The sequence below is a fragment of the Mirounga angustirostris genome, unplaced genomic scaffold, assembly GCF_029215605.1.
Source record: "Mirounga angustirostris isolate CCGP_5_RB_7025 unplaced genomic scaffold, mMirAng1.0.hap1 SCAF_8, whole genome shotgun sequence".
Classification (NCBI taxonomy): domain Eukaryota; kingdom Metazoa; phylum Chordata; class Mammalia; order Carnivora; family Phocidae; genus Mirounga; species Mirounga angustirostris.
In genome coordinates, this window is record NW_026991716.1 from 32,291,039 (window position 1) to 32,303,609 (window position 12,571).

General features: G+C 50.5%; 1 protein-coding gene across 1 annotated transcript; it reads right to left on the bottom strand.

Annotated features, from left to right (window-relative positions):
* Nucleotides 1-7,651: 7,651 nt before the first annotated feature.
* On the bottom strand, nt 7,652-9,777 carry CLPS (colipase). The gene is made up of 3 exons (XM_045865983.2): nt 9,529-9,777; nt 8,348-8,470; nt 7,652-7,896 (listed from the first exon to the last, which is right to left on the bottom strand). The coding sequence occupies exons 1-3, from the start codon at nt 9,610-9,612 to the stop codon at nt 7,765-7,767; spliced, it is 339 nt and encodes a 112-aa protein (XP_045721939.1). The 5' UTR covers nt 9,613-9,777; the 3' UTR covers nt 7,652-7,764.
* Nucleotides 9,778-12,571: the final 2,794 nt, after the last annotated feature.

Consider the following 12,571-nt stretch of genomic DNA (forward strand, 5'->3'; position numbering starts at 1 on the left):
GAACATTTCTAGCCAGTGAAGTGACAGGTGTAACTTCTGGGCCAAAGCAGAGAAGCCCAAGTGTGACACAAGAAAAAGGAAGATTCCGTTTTGATGACTGGCCAGTGACAGCTTTCTAGCCCCTTGGCCACATCCAGGCAAGCCGATAGAAAAGCACCTGCCCCCTCCCTTGGTGCTGCTGGGCAGTGCGGACCACACAACCCCCAGCCTGCTCAGGGGAACCCTCAGTCTGGCTCCATCGCCTAGCCACAGTAAAAACCAAAGCCACACACCTGTTCATCCTTGCCGCTCACACCCCCTCACACCTCCTCCTGTGTTCGCGTAATAAATCTTTTCCTTTGATCTTGGTATGTGCGTGATCTGTCCCAACATCCAAACCAATATGGGATGAGAGTTGATTTCCGCCTCCATGAGGTGTCCGGGTGTAAGGAGAAGGTGCAGTTTGAAACACGGTGCTTACGGATCAAGTGAAATTTCAAGAAAGACCTAAAGGTATGGAATATTATAATATTCTCACTTATTCAGCACTTATGCATTCAGCACCTACTGTGTGTGAGGATTTTAGCCCTAGGGGCTAAGAAATATGGCAGTGAACAAAATAGGCAAAGAGCCTTGCCCCCCTGGAACTGAAGTTCTAGCAGGAGGTAGAAAGTTAAAAAATAAAAAGAGAGAGCGAGAGAAAGATGAAAATAATTTCAGAGAATCCTGGTGTTGTGAACATAGTGAGGCAAGCTGATGGGGGCTGCGGTAGCTGGGTGTTCAGGGAGGCCTCAGGGGGAGATAGCCAGACAGAGCTCACAGGGCAGCATGTTCTGGGCAGAGGGACCAGCAAATGCAAATGGCCGGGGGCCAGGTGAATCTGGTGGATTCAGAGGCCCAGTGGTGGCTGCCGGGTGTGTGTGTGTGTGTGTGTGTGTGTGTGTGTGTGTGTGTGTGTGTGTTGGCGGTGAGGCAGCAAGAGAGCTAGTGATGGACAGGCAGCCCTGGGATGAAGAAGCCCTGCAAGTCCCATAAAGCATTTCGGTATCTAAATGCCCTGGGAAGTCCTTGGAGGCTTTGAAGCAAGGGAATGATGTGATGGGTTTTACCTTTTAAAAAAGATTCTTCCTGGGGCACCTGGGTGGCTCAGATGGTTAAGCATCTGCCTTCGGCTCAGGTCAGGATCCCAGGGTCCTGGGATCGAGCCCCGCATCGGCTCCCTGCTTAGCGGGGGGCCTGCTTCTCCCCTTCCCTCTACTTCTCCCCCTGCTCATATTCTCTCTCTCTCTGTATCTCTGTATCTCGAACGAATAAATAAAAAAAAAAAACTTAAAAAAAAAAAGATTCTTCCTGTTCTGGGAAGAATTGGGGAAAGTGGGGGTGGGGATGGGGGAGACCCTTACGAGGTGGAGGTCAGAGTCCTGGGCTGGGTTACCAGGAAGTGTGGAATCAGGGAGACCAGTAAGAGGCTATTGCCAATCCAGTCCTCTCCTGCTTTATTTCCTTTACAGTACTTAGTCAAACATAATAGATATGGTCATACATATATAATTAGTAATTATTAATTAATGCTATCTAACACATATATGTTAGGTAAAAATCATGTACAGTGAAATGCCCAAATCTTGATTTCACATTAAAATCAGTGAATTTAAAACCCATGCAAACACCCTCATAACCACCACCCAGAACAAGATATTTCCAGCACCCCACAAGGCTCCCTTACACTCACTGCCAGTCACTAGGTCCCAAAGGTAACACCCTCCAGACCTCTTTTGTTGTAGATTGGTTTTGCTTATTTTTGAACTTCATATAATGGAATCACACAGTATTTTTTGTTTATGGTTTCCTTCGCTCAATGTTTTGTCTGTGACACCCTATCTATTTCACTTTTTTATTATCTGTCTTCTCCCCTAGAGCTGCGCGTGCCTTCGTCCAATAGCGTAGTTAGGAGTCCCACGAGTTACTTAAGTCACAATTAATTAAAATTAAGGAAAATTGAAAATTCAGCTCCTCAGTCCCCTTCGCCCCATTTCAAGTGCTCATTAGCCATATGTGGCCAGTGATTACCAAATTGGAACATGCAGAAAAAAGCACATTTTTGTCATTGCCAAAAGTTCTATGGGCCAGCTGCTCTGGAATGTCAGCTCCAGGAGGGCAGAACATGGCATTTCTGGGCGTTTCTGTTTGTTTCGTTCTCCGCTGTATTCCCAGTGCCCGAAACGCTGCCTGGATACAGTAGGTGCTCAGTACTGAATACTTGTTGAATGACTACAGAATTTGTCTGACAGATGACGGTGGCAGTGAGAGATCGTGTAACGTCCTAAGCCCCAGCACTGGGGATCACTGATGTGTGTGTGTGCTGGAGGAGGGAGCCTGTGGGTGACAGGCGAGCTCCGCTTTAAGGGTAAGTAGGAGTTCGCAGAGAGAAGGTTGTGCAGCGGAAGGAACCGCCGGAGCAAAGGCGGGAAGGCCTGGGTCAGCAGGTGCGTGCGAGAGAAGTAACCTATTTGGGGGACACTAAAGGCAAACCTGTAAAATCTCTTTAGCCCCTTCTGGCACAAGGGAGGTCCCGCCGGCGCCCCCGCGCGGACATCCCGCGTGCCCAGCTCCAGGCCGCCGGGCCAGGAGGGAGTGGGGGCGGTGGTGAGGGCGCAGCGCGGGGATTGGGGTGGGGGAGCCTGCAGGTAGGAAGACCGGGGGCGCCGGGGCTGAAGGGTCAGAGAGACAGGAAGCTTAGGCTCGGGCTTTTCCCCTGTTGGGGCATGAATGAAAGTCCCCCAGAGAAGAAGACTTGAGCTCCCCTCCCCACCCCAATGGGCTTCAGCCTATTCCATAATCCACCCTCCAAAAGTTCAGTGTATACCTGAACTCTTGGTTCCCCTGACCTTAAGTATCAGAAATGTGAAAGGAAATGTACAAGACAAATGTGTATAAAGAATTGCCAGCGTCAGTTAGTAGAGCATGCAACGCTTGATCTCCGGGTCATGGGTCCGAGCCCCACATCGGGTGTAGAGATTACTTTAAAAAAAAAAAAAAGATTTGTCCGTGTTTATGGGGCATTTACTATATGCCAGGGGCAGTGCTAGATGCCTTACATATATGATCTCATTTAATCCTACAAAAAACCTTATGAGGGGTCAGAACGGTTATCACCCCTATTTTACAGGGGGGAGTGGGAGCCCGAGACGGATTGAACAACTTGCTCCCAGTCACACAGCTTGAAAGTGATGAATTGGACTCTTCTGGGAAAGCAGAAGAGAAAGGAGGGATGAGAAAGAAAGGAAAGCCAAGGAAAGAGCTTGAGGAAAAGAAAGATTGGAGCACCTGCTGTGCTGTGGGGATATGCGGGGAAAGAATGAATCAAGAGGAGTTTCAGGAAGTCGTATGGCAGGTTGTGAGGCTTTTCGAGCCAGATGCTAGCTCTCCGGCTGTGTGTGTCGTGAGTTCTCAGCAGAAGCAGGCTTCAAGGAAGCCCTGCTCTATTTGGGTGACATTTTGGAGATAAGTAATTCAGATTTTGGACCCAAAGTTCCATACTCGGCTACACTTCTGATTAAGCGAGCCCCAGACCTGAGCCAAGGGTGCCCTCCAGGATGCCAGGCTCATGGTGCAAGAGCTCAGGAGTTGAGATGGAAGCTGAGGTTTACTTAGAGCACCCCCTGTAAGTCATAGCAACACTGTAACCCATGTCTTGGTAGAAATTGCTCCTGTACTCAATGTATCAGACAGATACTCGGTGCTATGTGTACATCAAAAAGACACAGGGTTACAGTCCATGGTGGTACACGAGCTCCCCTTATTTGGAGAAAGTCTATGAAACGCCCTTGGAAGGAGAGATTGCAGGCTGGAAACCCAGGCTCCAAGGATACCAATGTCTTCAAATTTAGAAGGGGAGGGGAGAGATACGGCGCTGATATGATTCAACTAGTTTCATGCAAGGGAGGAAAACTTTTCCTCTACCCTCTTAGGTTCAGTTTTTGGGGTCTGCAAATCAAACTGACAAAAGACAGATTGGCAAGAGAAAAGACATGTTTTTGGGTTTTGTGGGGTTTTTTAAGATTTATTTATTTGTGTGAGAGAGAGTGAGCAGGGGAAGGGGCAAAGGGAGAGGGAGACAAGTAGACTCCCTGCCAAGCGGGAAGCCAGATGTGGGGCTTGATCCCAGGACCCCAAGATTATTACCTGAGCTGAAATCAAGAGTCGGACGCTTAACTGACTGAGCCACTCAGGTGCCCTAAGACAGATTTTTATTCACATACATATGTGGGGGGAATTTACAGAAAAAGTGACTCAATGAAGCAGTTGGAATTTGGGGCATATATACCATCTTAACTGGAGAAGGCGAGTGGGAAAAGGACACTTTGGAAAATGGCTTCTTAAGCGGGGGAGGGATCGGAAGAAAGGCCCTTAGGGGAAAATGAATTACTTTCAAGAAAGATAAATGGGCCCTTAGGAGAGTAGATGACAACAGATACGATAGTTTTGTGACAATGTCTATTTAGGTGTGGTGCTGACTTCTCCAGTGGTAAGACTCCAGTGATAAGATTTAATCTTTCCTGGTTGCAAGAAACCTCCCCCGGAGGGAATTTATGAGTTGAGTTCTTTTGGGAGGCTCTACTTTTAGGCAGATAAGGGGCTTCAGAAAAAACGCCTGTTCTCAATATGCCTTCAGCTTTAAAATAGCAGCACTATTCAGTGGAAGTGAAATGGGAGCCTCATAGGTAATTTTATATTTTCTAATGGCCATATTTCAAAAGTGGAACCAATTTTGATTAATATATTTTATTTATTTATTTTTAAAAATTCTTTATTTAAGGAGCGCGTGGGTGGCTCAGTCATTAAGCAGCTGCCTTCGGCTCAGGTCGTGATCCCAGGGTCCTGAGATTGAGCCCTGTGTCTGGGCTCCCTGCTCAGCGGGAAGCCTGCTTCTCCTTCTCCCCCTCCCCCTGCTTGTGTTGCCTCTCTAGCTGTCTCTCTCTGTCAAATAAATAAATAAAATCTTAAAAACAATTCTTTTATTTAAGTTCAATTTAGGTAACATATACTGTATTATTAGTTTCAGGGGTAGAATTTAGTGATTCATCAGTTGCATATGGCACCCAGTGCCCATCACATCATGTGCCCTTCTTTTTTTTTTTTTTTAAGATTTTTATTTATTTATTTGACAGAGAGACAGCAAGAGCAGGAGCACAAGCAGGGGGAGTGGGAGAGGGAGAAGCAGGCCTCCCGCCGAGCAGGGAGCCCGATGCGGGACTCGATCCCAGGACCCTGGGATCATGACCTGAGCCGAAGGCAGACACTTAATGACTGAGCCACCCAGGCGCCCCATCATGTGCCCTTCTTAATACCCATCATCCAGCTACCCCATCCCCCCACCCCCCTCCCCTCCAGCAACCCTCAGTTTGTTTCCTGTAGTTAAGAGTTTCTTATGGCTTTTCTTCCTCTTTGTTTACATCTTATTTTATTTTTCCTTCCCTTTCCTATGTTCATCTGTTTTTTTTCTTAAATTCCACATGTGAGTGAAATCATGTGGTATTTGTCTTTGACTGACTTATTTCGCTTAGCATGATACCCACTAGTCCCATCCGTGTCGTTGCAAATGGCAAGATTTCTTTCCTTTTGATGGCTGAGTAATATTCCTTTGTGTGTGTGTGTGTGTGTGTGTATACACCACATCTTCTTTATCCATTCATCTGTCAATGGACATCTGGGCTCTTTCCCTGTTTTGGCTATTGTGGACATTGCTGCTATAAACACTGGGGTGCGTGTGCCCCTTCAAATCACTATGTTTGTAACCTAGTAGTGCAACTGCTGGGTCATAGGATAATATATTTAATTATAACCCAATCAAAAATGTTATTTCAACCTGTAAAACATTTGAGATATTTTACATTCTTTTTTTGGTAATAGGTCTTCCAAATCCAGTTTGTACTTTACACTTACCCCAATTCAAGTGAGCCATACGTCAAGGGCTCAATATGTGGCTAATTGATACCATATTAGACAGCATATGTCTACAAGGTCCAGCATTAGGAATTTTTTTATGGATTCAAGCCTGCCAATACCCCTGCCTGCTTCTATAGCTGAATTTCTAGCAGATATAGGAAAAAAGTTACAGCAAGATAGGGAGCTCCTGGGATTAGGATATTATTAGGATTATTAGGATATTAAGGTGGGACATGTCAATGGCAAGGCTACAACCTATAGGACATTTTTTTTAGAGAGAGAGAGAGTGAGCATGCGGGAGTGGGGGTGTGGGGTGGGGTGGGGTGGGGAGGGGCAGAGGGAGAGGGGAGAGAATCTTCAGCAGGCTCCATGCCCAGTTTGGAGGCTGACACAGGGCTCAATCCAAGCCAGTCATGGCGATCCCATTCCTTATGCCCAGGACTTGCTTTCCCAGCCTCCCTTGTGGCCAGAGGTGGTCATGTGACCCAGTTGGAGCCATTGCGATAAGGAGAAGTCAGCCTGGAGGCTTTCGGGCGAGATAAGGCATGCTAGGAGAAACACTCTGTCCTCACCCCCCTATGCACCCACCCTCTACTCCATGCTTCCTAACTTAGAATATGGTGAGAGAACATGACATTAGGAGCTTCTGTGAAGGCATCTGCCAGTTGGGAGGAGGTTCCAGAACTGCAGGGCAGCCAGCATCCAAACAGACGCCAGCACTTCCCATCTCCAGACTTCTGGGTTTGTGAGAGATGTGTGTCCCTAGTCGTTTAAGCCATAATGACATGGATTTTTTGTTCCTTTCAGGTAAATCCAGTCCTAACTCAGAAACCTAATGGTTACTCTAAGGCTTCATTGATCACAAACTACAAAATCCTGGGGCTGGAAGAGCATCTCAGTTTTAATTAGCTCACTCTCTTCCTTCTTTGTGTGAATCTTCTCTCCTGCATCCCCACTGAGGGTCAATGAACCTCCACTTGCATATTTCGGTGACGGGGACCTCAGTACTGCCTAAGGCAACCCAGGCTTGGTGGCTCCAGGGGGTATAACATTTTTGTATTAAACCAAAACCAAATTTCCTACAATTCTACCCATTTGTCTGAGTAGTTGGGAAAGAACGAGGAATTGTAGAAAGGGTAGGGGGGTGGAGTTAGATGGGTGTAGAGCCAACTTTTTCTAATTATGTGACATTGAGCAAGTCACTGAACCTCTCTGAACGATAGTTCATCTATAAAGAAAATAAATTCTCCCTCCTGGATCATTGTGAGAATTTGCTAGCACAGAGTCAGTCCGAAGCAATTGTTAGTGGTCTGAGCCCTTAACACATGGGTTGTGTCAGCTAGGGGGGCACATCTGGGAATTGGGCCCAGAATGAAGGTATGAGCCCAGGACAAGGACTGGGAAGTTTTGATGCAGGGCAGGAATATGGACCGTTCTAACTCCCCACTAGAAGTGTGTGCATGTGTGTGCGTGCACATGCTCCTGTCTGAGAATTTGAGGGCCAAGAAGGGCATCCCAGGAAGGTGTGATTGGTCCCCAGATGGAGAGATTCCCAGCATGGCTGCTTCACAACCTTGTCTCCAGGCTGCCCAGTCTCATTCCACCTGGTCCCAGACCCAGCCGTCCTTCCTCTGACCTATTTGACAACTGCCCTGATGAGGCAAAGGCTTGATGTGACATCAAGGAAGACACTGACTCAGCAAGAACATTCAGGGGCCGGGGGAAGGTTGCAGGAAGAGCTTTAATTGCGGAGAATCCAATCAGAAAAGGCAGGTGCTGGTCAAGGGGGGCGGGCAGCCAGGGAGAGGTGGTGGAGGAGGAGCGTCCTTCAGGGTTTTACTCCCTGGAGCGTCCAGCATCGTTGCAGATGCCGAAGTTGGTATTGGTGATGGAGCCTATGATGGTCTTATCACCCTCGCAGGTCAGACCCCGCTCACAGGGACACTTTTTGTAAACCCCATAGAGCGTCTGCAAAGACACAGAGCCAGTGGAGTCACAGGCTGTGGGGGGCCACTTTGGGCACAGCCTGCCCCCGGGCCCGACCCAGAGAGCCCCAGGCCAGTCTCTCTTTTTAGTCTGTCTCCTCCCGACTGCCACGCGAGGGGGCGCTGTGGGCCTGGAGGACCCAGGTTCTGGTTCCCACTCTGAGCCTCATCTGCGCTTACTAAACTAGAGCTCTCTGGAGAGCCTCTATTTACCCATCCGCGCAATGGGGGTGACAAATCCCCGACCGCACCCATCTCACTGGCCAGTTGGGAGGCTCAAAAGAGACGAGAGGCTGGGGAAGTGCAGCCTGTTAATCTCCCTGTCTCAGGCTCAGCGTCCAGCGTCCAGGCTGACCCTCCTCCCTCCCTGATGCTCCCCCGAAGCCCGAGGGCCCTCCTCCTGCGAACTGCCCCCTCTTCCCGCCGGCACCCACCTTGGCAGAGCACTCGCTGTTCTCGCTGGCCTTGGGCTCGCAGCGGGCCAGGCTCAGCACCGTGTCGTGGCGGCAGCACTTGCTCTTACACTGGGCGCTGTTCAGGCAGAGCTCGCCGTTTTCCTGCCGCGGCAGCCGGTTAGCCCGGGGCCCCTCCCCGTGGTCCCTGCTCCCCCTCCCCCCCCCTCCCCCCCCCCGCCGCCACCGTCTCCCGCTGCCAGGGCCTCCCCTGGCGCGGGCGTGTGTAGGGGAACCCAGCCCGTGGGGCCGGCGGCCCGTCTGCCTCCCCGCACCGCCCCCCGCACTCGTGGGAGACGCGGGCAGGGGCGAGGCTGCGAGACGGGGCACCGGTTCTAGTACCCGCCGCACTACCAACTCCCGGGGTGACCCGGGCAAGTCACTGCCCCACCCTCTGCCTCAGTGGTCCCTGGGAATGTGCCCAGGTGACCCAGAACTGGGTCTCCAGACGTCTCTGGTGCCGCAGTCCACCGAGGAGCCTGTGAAGGTGGACACCATCTCCCTGGAAAACTCCCTCCCTCCCTGGACAGGCTTGTACCTAGAACCTCAGGCGGATCCTGGCCCCGCTGAGCCCTGCAAGGCCCTGAGTTAAGAACCTTTGGGTAGAGAGGCGGCTTGGGGCAGTGGGAGAGCGCGGCTCTGGGGCCACCAGTCCGGGCTCGGATCCCCGCTCCATGCTTTCCAGCCGCGGGACCTCAGGCAGGCAGGTGGCTTCACCTTCCTCTACAACTGTTCCATCGGAATACGGGTCGATGCTAACGGTAGCTGTCTCCCGTGGTTGGTACGAGAACCAAGTGAGTACATGTTCCTGAGGCATTTAGAGCTGTGTCTGTGTGTCACTCGAGGTCAGAAGCCAGAATCACTGGGGGAGCTTTTTAAATAGCTGGAGCCAGGTTTCCAGGGCAGGAGCCTAGGGCTCTGGATTTTTAGAAGGCTCCCTCAGCCGGGTCAAACCACTGCTCTGCTACTCCCCGCTGATCAGCCTTGTCTGAGGACCTCGGGGGGCGGGGAAGAGGCACAGGGCAGACACGGGCAGTAACGGGAGAGATGCTCACCTCTCAGCCTCCGGGCAGCCCCAGGTGGAGACATTAGAGGTGAAGATCTAAGTTTCAAAAATCCCCACCTGGGTCTTCAGATGACTCCTCCCCCGACGTCCGTCTTACCAGGTTGATAATGATCCCCCGAGGGTCAGGAACTGCGTAGACCACGGCGAGGGCAACGAGCAGCAGGGCAAGGACCTTCTCCATGACGAACGGCACAGCTGGATCAGGGAGCCACTGGCAGGTCAGGTGGCAGAAGACAGCCAGCTAGGGTGGTGGGGCTATAAAAGGGGCCCTGTCCACATGTGACCCTCCTTCCCCATCCCACAGGGCTTGACGTGAACAGAGGCCCAGCTGTGGCCAGTCACCTGGGGGGAGTGTCCGTGATAAAGAGACTGGGCAGCACCTGGCACCTTTTGTGTGTGTGTGGGGGGGGTGATACTGCATCGTGGTTGGGTGTGGACTCTGGAACACTTTTACTTGTATAAGTTATAAGCTGGGCAAGCTATCTGTTGTGAGTCTCAGTCTCTCCTTATCTGTCAACTGGGAATCATTTCAAGAGTTGGGGCGGGGGGAGGCTGAGGGAATGAATATGTTGGATATATCTTAACACACATATATCTCACTCTGGGTGTACTTCCCTCCTGCCCTCAACCAGGGGGCTGCCTCCATGAGTGATCTCAGGGGCCCTTAGGACAGTCTTCTTCAAACGATTCTTTCCTGTTTCCTTTGCACTTCCCTTAATATCTGCAATCCCAGAATTAAAGACTCACTCCTTCAGTGAAGGCTTCCACTCACCCCGTCCACTACCCAAGGCCACATGTGAGCACGAACAGTAGTCAGTCCTGGCTGAGAACGAGGAGGTCTGGTGAGCTTCAGGTGGCCCTGGGCTGGAGGCTGGGAAGGGCACAGCTGCCAGAGTGTGCTCAGGTGTGGGACCAGAGCGGCTTTCCCTGGAGGACTGGTCATTGTGGCCAAGGAGCCCCCGCCCCACCCCATTCCAGGGCGTGGAAGACCGCTCCACTGCGCAGGCCCCAGATTGGGTTGCTGAGAGCAAAGCTTTGATCCAGACAGACTTGGCTCCCAAACTCAGTACTCACAAGCTATGTGGCCCTGGGCAAGTCATTTTAATTTGTAAGCAGTCTGAGCCTCCGTTACCTCATCTACCCAAGGAAGATGATAGCTCCTTCTCTGTAAGGTCAGGATTGAACAATGTATGTGGGAGTGCCTGGCGGGTAGTAGGTGCTCCCCCCATGTAATATCAGCCCCCTCCCGTCCCCCTTACACCACGAGAGGGTGGAATATAGGGGAGCAGCTCGAGAACCAGCCAGGAGACCCTCAAAATGGGAGAAACCCATCAATTCCAGACACAGAAATACCACTGATTAAAGAAACACTGTTCTCTCTTATATTGTGGATCTCAGTGTTTAAAACCACTTCTCCCCCATGAGCTCATTCTGGCCCCTTCTTCGCTACCCCCCCATACCCCTGTGAGCTGAGCCACAGGGAGGGTAATTACGCTTTCCTTCTCACAGGTTCAAGGCTGGGGAAGGAACTGGAGGAGCTATTTCTGTCTGTGAAGGGAGCTGTGAAAAATGCATCAGTCCTGTCCCCAACTGGTCACAGTCAGCTTCCCAGAGGAGAAAGAGTGGGTTTTTCCCTTTTAAAGGAAGAGTATAGCAAAGAGAACTTTGACCAATGTTAGTGCTTCCAAAACATAAGCAAAAATTAGATTTTTTTTAAGGAGCCTCCGCGCCCAGTGTGGAGCGCCACACAGGCCCGGAACTTACGACCCTGAGATCAAAACCTGAGCTGAGATCAAGAGTTGGACACTTAACTGACGGAGCCACCCAGGTGCTCCAATTAGATGCTTTTTGTACCAAAACCTAAGAAGGTTTAACCACCCCTTTCCCCATCTAAAGAGTGTTGTGCTCTGGGTTTGTCCCCTTCAGAAAGGAACCCCACATGCAATGGATTAACTTCAGAGGCATAATGTTGAGTGAGGAAAGCCATGGACAAAACATACAGACTGTGTATTACATTTACATGTGGTTCAAGAAAAGGCAAAACCGGGCGCCTGGGTGGCTCAGTTGGTTAAGCGTCTACTCAGGTCATGATCCCAGCTGGGATCATGAGTCCCGCATCGGGCTCCAGTCCTGCATTGGGCTCCCTGCTCAATGGGGAGTCTGCTTCTCTCTGTCACATAAATAAATAAAATCTAAAAAAAAAAAAAAAAAAAAAGCAAAACTATCCTTTGGTGATGAGAGTCTGCAGGTCTACCCCTGGGGAGGGCAGCTGACAGGGAGGGGGCGGGAGGAAGACTTCTGGAATGTTAGAACTGTTCTAAATCTTGATTTGGGTTGTTGGTAACACATATGTAAAAATCCATCTAGTGATTCACTTAAGATTTGAGTATTTTACTGTATGTAATGTAGATACCACACCTCAATGTTTTTAAAAAGGAGAATTCCCCCTGGTCAAGTCCTACCACGTGGATGGTGAGGGTTGAGGTGGTGTCATGCCTCCTGATGAGTGGGGTTGGGGCACAGTGGCTGTAGACCTAAAAATGTGGCCAATTTCTCTTGGGTGTCACCTGCTCTACGTTCTCCAAGATCTCCCCAGACACACAAGGATGGGTCTCTAGCAGCCATGCTAATAAATGAGCCTGTCTTTGCTCTCCACCATAGTGGACTGGACAAGGGATGGACACCTGACCCAAGCGCCTCTCCTGGGATGTAGACTTGCATCCAATAGCTCGCCTTCAAGCTGATCTGGAACATGAAACTAGTGAAGCCCAGGAAGGCAGTTTTCTGATGTGCTGATGAAGAAATGGAGAAAGCTGGTCTGCAGAGGGGTGGATGAATGGATCAGCCATTCAGGAAGAAGCAGTGGCAGCCATACCTCGACTTCTGATGGATTTCCATGGCTGGCTGCATCCCTGCCCCTGTGGGGCCTGAAACTCCCCTGTATTCCTGTAACACATCCCCTTTGCTTAAGCCACAAGCACAGACAACTCAATTCTGTGAAGGGGCTCAGAGCTCTGGATCAAGGTCACATGTGCGACAACTCTGGGGTCAGAGCAGGGAGCAGATGTGCAATCCACTCAAGATTCAAATTCCCCATTGAGAGACTCAGCTTGTGTCCTCCAACCCCCTACGCATGATCT

Coding starts and splice junctions, on each gene's coding strand:
- CLPS (XM_045865983.2), bottom strand. CDS start 9,612: ATGGAGAAGGTCCTTGCCCTGCTGCTCGTTGCCCTCGCCGTGGTCTAC. Junction 8,471..9,528: donor GGGGGATCATTATCAACCTG/GTAAGACGGACG, acceptor CTGCCGCGGCAG/GAAAACGGCGAGCTCTGCCT. Junction 7,897..8,347: donor ACAGCGAGTGCTCTGCCAAG/GTGGGTGCCGGC, acceptor GTGTCTTTGCAG/ACGCTCTATGGGGTTTACAA.